This window comes from Podarcis erhardii (genome assembly GCF_964252035.2).
Source record: "Podarcis erhardii genome assembly, chromosome: 1".
Classification (NCBI taxonomy): domain Eukaryota; kingdom Metazoa; phylum Chordata; class Lepidosauria; order Squamata; family Lacertidae; genus Podarcis; species Podarcis erhardii.
Window position 1 is genome coordinate 27,132,995 of NC_138497.1, and position 9,431 is coordinate 27,142,425.

The following is a 9,431-nucleotide window of genomic DNA, read 5'->3' on the forward strand; positions in this document are numbered from 1 at the left end:
TGTTCACAGAAGTGTGAAGCACACAGTATGAAATGGATACTGAGCCAAATGTGGACATTCTCAGACTTACAAGTACAGACTGGCGTTGTCATTAATAACACAGATGTTCTTCCTTTGGGTGACTGTAACTACATGAAATCAAATATGTAATGGATTTGCAGTAGTCATGGGAGAGGTATTAATGACTTCTGTTAGCTGAATGTTTCCCAGTTCTCCATTTATGGGCTGATGAGCAAGTCAATTATCCACATCTATGAAAACCACATGTCCTGATGAGTTTTATCAATCATGACTTAAGCAGGTTGGTGTGAAAGGTCATAAAATCTTAAGTGTATAAATGGGAAGCACACATTCTATCTTTCCTGTGAAATTTTGGACAATCACCAGATATGAAGGCTTATCAGTTATTATTGAAGTATCCTTCAGAATTCTGTGGGTGTTTAAACCTCCATGTTACCCCATTTTGCTTCAAATTTTGGCAGAATATACCACTGAGTTAAGGTTGTATGGAACCACCATCACCAATAATGTTACTAACTCTTTATTTTAGAGGGAAAGACAACATCAAAATGAGAATAGTAGTGGGTTCCGTTGTGGTAAACATGGACAAAGGATCACAGGCTTAGCACTTCTTCAGCATGTGGAACACCCATAATGAATGTCACAATAACAGAAAATGCATTATAACTTCTGTGCAGTGCTTAATCCATTTCATGTGTATAAGAAATAAACACAATAAACATATCTGGCACAGCATTAGCTACTCTGACTGCTAAGAGCTCTCCTGGATTACAGGTGAAGGTCTTTCCCAGTATCTACTACAGGGATAGTGAACCTCACATCCAGGGTGGAGCCTCTAAACCTTCTTCCCAAGCCACATCCCCTCTCCCCAGACTACACCCCTCACTAGCTCTACTTCACACCACTGTGGAGTGTTTTTGCCTGGCTGCAATATGACCTTGAGCTCTGATAATGCCTCATCCTTGTCTGGGTGGAAGATTAAGAGATGTTTGTGTAAAGGTTAGCCTACTATACTATACATGTGGGTGGCGCTGTGGTCTAAACCACTGAGCTTCTTGGGCTTGCGGATCAGAAGGTCAGTGGTTTGAATCCTCGTGATGGGGTGAGCTCCTGTTGCTTGGTCCCAGCTCCTGCCAACCTAGCAGTTCGAAAGAACGCCAGAAAGTGCAAGTAGATAAATAGGTACCACTGTGGCGGGAAAGTAAACGGTGTTTCCGTGAGCTGCTCTGGTTCGCCAGAAGTGGCTTAGTCATGCTGGCCACATGACCCGGAAAAACTGTCTGTGCACAAACATCAGCTCCCTCAGCCTATAAAGCGAGATGAGCGCCGCAACCCCAGAGTCATCTGCAACTGGACTTAACTGTCCTTTACCTTTACCTTTTCACTATACAAAAGTAAAAATTACAAGCATTGTTACACCCACATTGCCTGCAGCCAAAGCCAGCATGGGCCACTGGGAAGTTCCCCCAGAAGGGAATGTGTACCTTGGGCTGAAAAAGGTTCCCTGCCCCGATCTAGTACCTGAATTCCTTTTCACCGGAACGGCTCGAGATGGAATATTTCCCTACACAGCATGTGTTCTACCACTGAGCTTTGTCTACACATTTTTTTCTGATCCAGATTTTCAAGATGCCCAGTTGACTGGTTCAGGACATATATGCAGAAAGGAATATAGCTGTCAATTGGATTATGCCCAGAAGTATGTATATTTATGCTTATAGTGATGCATTTTTAGGGAGAATGCATTCAAAGGCAGAGAGAAAATATTCTAAAGGAAAAAATGCACATTAATGCACACTTCAGAGGGAAAATGCATGCAGTTTAAATGAATGTGTATGTACATTTAGAAAGTCTGGAAAAATGGGGTAGTGTCAGTGAATCAGCCTATGATGGACTACATGTGAAACTGATATGGAATGGAAATGAACTAACCCATCCAGCCTTTGCTAGGCGTCCTTAATGGCTCATAAATAATGTACTGTACCAGTTTATTAGCATCAATTATATATATATATAACTGAAACCAAAGTACTCTGCAAAGGTTTCAACTTTGCAGTCGCCCCGAGACGCATCCCCACGGAAAACATCATATGCGGAGTCAAAGCTAGCCTAACCAAAATCAACCCAGATGAAGCCAATAAAATCAGACTTGAAGTCACCAACATCCTCTGCTCCAGCAAACCACCCAGAAGCAATTTACACAAAGAAGAACAGAAAGCACTCACCAACCTGAGGAAAGACAACAACATAATCATTCTCCCAGCAGACAAAGGTAATGCCACAGTGGTGATGAACACATCGGACTACCAAGCAAAACTATCAAATCTACTCCAAGATCCTGCCTACAAACCTATAAAAACAGATCCCACCACCTACCTGGAAAAAACCACCAAATCCAAAATAAAAGCCTCTCCTATCAGTGAAGAAATCCAGCTAAGAATCATCCCCAGAGAAAAATCATCCAGATGCCCCAAACTCTACGGCCTCCCCAAGATACACAAAGAAGGAACACCACTCAGACCAATAGTCAGCTCCATAGGCTCACCTCTACAAAATCTCGCTAAATTTCTCGCCAAGCAACTTCAGCCCTATGCAGAATCCATCTCTTCACACGTACCAAACTCCTTCCAGTTCATAGAAACAATAAAGAAGCAAAACCTACATCCTAATGACCTACTTGTGAGCTTCGATGTTGTATCTCTCTTCACACAAGTGCCCATTAATGAAGCCTTGACAGCTATTCAAAACAAATACAATCCCCCCGAATACATCTTGGACCTGACCAACCACTGCCTAACCAACACGTACTTCATCCACAATGGACAAAGATACAAACAGATAGAAGGAGCACCTATGGGATCACCCCTCTCACCGGTCATCGCAAACCTGTACATGGAACACTTTGAAACCAATGCTTTAGACAAGTCAGAACACAAACCCAAACTTTGGCTCAGATATGTTGACGACACCTTTGTAATTTGGCCACACGGGAAGGAAAAACTGGATAGCTTCCTCACACATCTCAACAACTTACACCCCAAAATACAATTCACTATGGAAATAGAAGCCAACAACCAACTTCCCTTCCTTGACGTCCTAATCTACAAAAAACCTGATGGCTCCCTAGGACACACTATCTACCGGAAAAAAACACACACCAACCGCTACTTACATGCACAATCACACCACCACCCTGCACAAATAAACTCCGTAGCCAAGACTCTCATCTCCAGAACCAAACGCCTGGCTGACAAAGACCACTTGACAACTGAGTTACAGAATCTCTCAAACGTGTTAATTGCCAATGGATACCAGCAAAACAGGATTACGAAGCTAATCCAAAAGGAAACACCCCCCAAAAACCAAGACACAGAAGAAAACAATGGCATGGCCCTCCTTCCTTATATCAAGGGCACTACAGATAAAATTAGCAAAATCCTCCATAAACACAATATCAAAACAGCCTTTTGCACCAACCAAAAAATAGCCAATATCCTCAGAAACCCCAAGGATAAAATCCAGTTGGAAAACCAAGGGATCTATGAAATACCCTGCAAAGTCTGCCCAGCCACGTACATTGGACAAACAAACAGACGAATAAATGCACGTATCGCAGAACACAAGAATGCCGTCAAAAAAGAAGAAAAAACTTCCTCTCTTTTCCAACACATGAAAGAAACAGGACACGAAATTAATTTTGCAGATTCCAAATTGCTCTTTAACACGGAACATCACCACAAGAGAATAATCATGGAAGCCATCGAGATAGAGAAACACCCTCACAACATGAACAAGCGTGACGACACATCCCGCTTGCCAGACATCTGGAAATTAGCCCTCCCCACAAAAACTGACACCAGATCCAGAGGCACACAGAACGCCAACACCAATCAACCACACCAGACCCAAACCCAGACCCTCTCCACAGATGAATTACAGACACCATCCAGTAGCCAATCCATGGTGGCACCTCCGGATGCTGCACCCCCCTGCAATCCCTACACAGATCTGGCTGACACAAGCCACAAAACCACAGCTCGCCCCTATACACGAAGCCAAGCCAGAGCACAACTAAGTACAGTACAGCCATCTTCTCAGGAAAACTCTTCACAAAGTTCAAGAGGTCAAGACACAAAGACTTTAACAACTAATCCACACCTAATGACCCACCTAAGTGGTACTCAGGATATCACTCAAGAAATCACTCAAGATATCTCTCAAGTAATTAAGGAACAAAAGAAGAAAAGGCACACTAACCTGGGAACTTCCTCTCTGCCCAGAACATTGGAGGCTATACACCACACCCCCTCTACAGTATTTATAGGAACTCAAACACTGAGATCCTGCTCTGTTCCAGTAACAAGAAGCCGAAAGCACCAGCCTGAAGATGACGAGTGAGACCTCGTCGAAACGTCGCCTAGACACCCCAACTTTTACACGGGAAGACACCCGAGGACACCAAAACCTGCATTCCTGTACCCGTGAAAATCTACGAAAGCATATATATATATATATATATATATATATATATATATATATATATATATACTTTAAAGAGTTAAAACAAAATACCTATTATTTGACACAGCAGGGGTCCTAAACACACATATCTGGAAATAATTTCCACCGAAACTAGTAGTATCTATGCATAAGCTACTAATTTTAGGATCGAGGTGTAAAAATCAAATTAAGAGTGGTGGTCATGGCTGCCAATATAAGAATTTGGAGAGAACATTGAAAGGTTTCAATTGCAAAGGTGATTTCTGATCATAGAGGGGGGGGGGATGTTGGAAAATTGGTAGGTTTCATGAACAGGGTGGTCTGACGCATTTGTGTGTGTTTTTTCTACCACTGAAGTGTTAAGCTAATCTTTATTATGTGCTGTCAGGCAAGTCCCTGGGATTTCTGCCCTGTGTGTTTTTTCTCAAGCTGGTTTCTCAATCGGTTTCCTCTTGAACTTCAGCTTGAGAGTTACCAAATGTTCCTTAACGAAAAAAGAATCAGCTAATAGAGCAAGTGAGGGCATTGATCACTCATGGGGCTGGTAATGTAATCTAGCAGTTTTCTTTATCTGGGTCACCAGTTCAAATCCAGTGCAGGCTGTTGGGGAATACAAATTGTTACCACCTGAACTCCATTCATTTGTGGCTGTTAAACTTTGCTCATGGTTTCCATCTAGCCCTATCGTAATATCCCTGGGAACCCCAACTCAAGGCTGAATTTGGAAAGGATGGCTTCAGCAAATAAGAGGCAGGGCCTGTCAAAGCAGCAGTTCCTAGAGAGTCCCAGATGCCTCCTGTTGATGGAATAAGGATCAGAACCAAGGAATCCAAGGTTACAAAAATATTTATTTGTGACTGAAAGTGAGGTCAAGCAACATGCAAGACTAGGGGTCGCATCCACAGCATGGAACGATGTTGAGTGAAAGTTAGCAGCTGCACTGGGTGAGAGGTAAGGAACTGGGAGCCACTTATACACACAATAGGAAGGTGGGGGGAAATGGTTGGAGGTGAAATGACTCCAGTCAAGGGCAAGCAGAGATGGGGGAAATTCAGAAGAAAAAATCTGTTACATCACTCAAAAAGGTGCACCTTCTTGCACTGTCTGTGGGAGGCAGATGGCCTGTCCACAGTCCAACAGACATCAGTTTTGTACCCACCACTGCCCTGTTTCCATGCACAAGGACAAATTCAGAGCAGCCAAAGGCATAAATTGCGTCCTTGGCTATGGGAATTTTAAAAACAAAACCCCATAGATTTTGTATGAATCCATGCCTTTCAGTGTACATTTTGTACCCTTTTAAAAGGGGTTTGTTTGTTTTTTGAGGGAGGGGTTATTGGGTTGTTGTTTTCATTTTGATTATGTATTTTGTGGTTTTATATTTTGATTTTATTCTGTGAACCGCCCTCCCGGTATATGGAGATATATAATTACAATAAATACTAATTATAATAAACAATGCTTTTTGCTGGCAATACTCAAGGGTGTTATTGTCATCTTAGCTGGGGTCAAGTGTGCATGTGCTTGCTAGCTATGAATTAGAGTGTGACACCAACAGAGAGAAGACAATGGTTGCATTTCATCAGCCATGCAAACAGATCCCAGCAACATTTGCCACTGCTTGAGGTTGTTTTCAGCAGGGAAACAAAGCAGGGCAAACATCTTTTGTCACTAATGCATTTGTTCTCAGTGAGACTGCTTTGACTGACGCTACCATTTCTAGTGGTACAAATTAGCAAAAGGTGAAGGATTTCATCTGAGAGAGAAAAAGTGTTTTGACCACGGAAAACAGATAGAAAAGGAACAAAGAATGCAGAACTGTATTTCAGTTTGGGAAATGAAATACTGGCACACAAGCAGCAGCTATAGCGATATAAATGGTACATCTGGAAGGCCCCATAGTATAAACTTTCCAATTCCCAACTAAGCTTCAGGGAAAGAGACAATTTCATCAAATGAAAGATCTTGAGATTCACTTTGTATTTCACAGAAGAATCTATTACTTTGCTAGTTGCCTCCATACTTTCTGTATCCTTTTAAGTCTCCTCCCTTTCACGCTTGATTACATCTATATCTCTTGTTTACTCCCTCCATTTTCACACTGCAAGAGTCATCTCCACACAAATACCTCTTCTTTCTCTTCTCTGTGTAAGGAGAACTTGCAATAGGACTCATCGTTTCCCCATCGTAATTGAATCTTTGCAGTCGCTCCCTGTCTTATCATGTTCCTCACAACTTTTACATCTCTTTAAAAACAGTCCTCTGAGTGCTCTGAGAATGCTTTGAAAATACCCACCCTTCTCGAATGGAGCATTCTTCCCACCTCTATCAGCAAGGCATTTTTAAAGACCTTTAACAAAATAAAATAACAAAAGACGCCTTATAAATAACTCAATATTATTTATGCAGATCCCCCTTGCTTTGTACAGGCACCAGCTGCTGTTACTGTGAATAGAGCTATTAGGTAATTAGAAGAGTCAGAAAACAAAAAGCAGGGAAATTAGTCCAAAACTGGTTTTTTTTTAAGAAGAAAAATCCCGCATGATTCATGCAAGAGAAGAAACCTCAAGTACAAATGGGAATCCAGCACTTATAATTACATTATTAATAGCACTGATTACTAAGTGATCCCAAACTCTCAGCCTGATGATTTAGAAAGATGAATTAATAAAGCAGCTTCTATCTTCTAGTTTTAAGTTATACATCCCAAGTTGTTTTAAATAAAGCCAATTTCTACATTTCTTTGTATTCCTTCACTTGCAGCTAGCTTCTTCTTCTTAAATTTCCGGATTCTGTCATGCTGAGACTAGAGATATGTGTGATGATGATGATGATTTTATTTACAACATATTGTGATGACCGCATTAATGTCCAAAGCATCTTAAGAATAATCCAAAGCATATAAGCACATTTTATAAATATGGGGTGGGGAACCGTAAGTCCTCCAGACCCTTCTATCTGGCCTTAGGAATAATCTCAAGGCCACACCCCCTTACTAGCCACACAGACCACACTCCTCACCAATCTTGCTTCCTGCCCTGCTTAGTTGGAATGTGTATTTGAACTGTGATGATGCCTCTTGCTTGAATCAGTGGAGGACAGAGACAGAGGTCAGTGTGTATGGCCTCGTGTACAAAGTTAAAACTGGCATTGATTGCAGTATTTGTACTCTGCCCCCCCCCCACCACCACAGGTTTGCAGACCTGGAACATGTCTGCATTGCACTGTTATAAATTCTGCACTCACAAACACTGGGTTGCATCTGGTGGTTGCACAAGTGGAAGACAGCTTGCAGAAGAAATCTTTTCCTCCCCTCCTCTGTAGTCTTCTGGACACCATGCCTGGGAGTGTCAGGAGTGTAGGCAGTGCTGCATGTAAATGGAAGAGGGCAATCACCTGAAATCAGGGAGAGGGGTAAGTCAGATAGTTGCTCATCTACTTCACTATTACCAATGCTCAGAGTGGAGTGCAATGATATCTTGCTTATTTTCAGCTTTGGCTACTGGTTGCATTGAGTAGCAGCAACTCTTCAGTCAACAGTCTTCCCCCACCCTATTTAGAGATTGCCAACAATTGAATCTGGAACCTTTAGCTTATAAAGCATATACTCCACTCCTGACCTATGGTCCTTCGCCTCACCAGCTGCTGCTGCTGCACAGCTCTCTCAAGCCAGTCATGGGCCTCAAGCATATACAAACCCTGGACTTTGAAGTACAAATCATCCTTCTGAAAACACTCACTACAGCTCTACAGGAGAAACACGCAATGCTATACTTGCCCCTTGCCCATGTTTCCAGACATTTGACCACAGGTGGTCCAAGAACTACAAAGCTGGATGATAAACCAAGGGGAATATCTTAGCTTTACAGAACAATTTTTTACCAAGCTGGAAACTGCCATTATTACCCCTATATCCAAGGCAGCCTCCGCAAACCTGATGCCATCTAGATGTTAGATTTCTCAAGCCATCATGACCACCATTAGGGATCATGGTTCAAAACATCTGGCAGGCAGCAGGGGAATGCTGCTGACCTTGGGGATTATCAGGGAGATAATCAAAGGAGATCTTCCAGCAAGCAGGAAAACTAGTTTTACAAAGACTCTTTGCAACCAGCTGCATTCCCAGAGGGAACCATTTTTAAAATACATGCAGTTTATAGATTGGTTGCAATGAAATACAAATGTTTCTTAGATTGGTCCCCGATAGTGGGATATATATGCTTGACTTCATCTGATCTTTGATCTTTTCCTATTTCTGTTTCACATAAAAGCTCTATGTTGTAGCAGAACTTTTCATGTCAGAATGGCAGCTATTCTTGTATCACATTTGCTGACTTACTCCACTCCACTGCATCTGGTTGATTTGTGATATCAGGGAAATACAACAGACGAAGAGTATTCAAGCAGTCCTCTCTTCTCTGTAACTCTCCATTATGCCTGGCTATTTCAGGAACCTACCTGGTAAAGTATAGGCCCATGTCTGAACCACTGCAGCTGTGGCTGGTGGCCATAGGCGCTGGTGGAGCAGAAGGCAGGGAAGCCAACAGTTAGGTGGAGAAAAACCATCGACAAACTTATTTTCTCGCCATAACAAATCCTTAAAAATTAAAGATTTAATCTGTCACCTTTGAACAGCGGCAAAAGCAGCCACAGCAAAGACTTGGAAAAGTTTAAAGGGACTCGATTTGAAAATATGGCAATGTGTCGAAAATGCTGGAGGGCAAAAAAAAAGAAGATTGGCAAGTGGTCAAAAGAAAATAGACACATTTATCCTGATCTGGTATGATTTTATTGTATTCACTAATCAAGAACAGGCACTACAGCCCCCACTCCCACCTTATTTGCAATTATGGCTAGTTTAAAGGTTAAAAGAGGGCTTTAGAAGCTATATCGACCAGAGGAAGACAGCA

At 42.1% G+C, this 9,431-nt stretch overlaps 1 protein-coding gene across 1 annotated transcript in view; it reads left to right on the top strand.

Moving 5' to 3' along the window:
- Window positions 1-9,072, top strand: part of LOC309350289 (uncharacterized protein) — a gene marked incomplete at its 3' end in the record, with an annotated part of 98,006 nt that extends 88,934 nt beyond the window's left edge. The window contains exons 2-3 of the mRNA XM_081877169.1: window positions 3,337-4,198; window positions 8,972-9,072. Coding sequence (XP_081733295.1) covers window positions 3,337-4,198; window positions 8,972-9,072 — 963 coding nt within the window. The remainder of the gene's footprint in view (window positions 1-3,336; window positions 4,199-8,971) is intronic.
- Window positions 9,073-9,431: the final 359 nt, after the last annotated feature.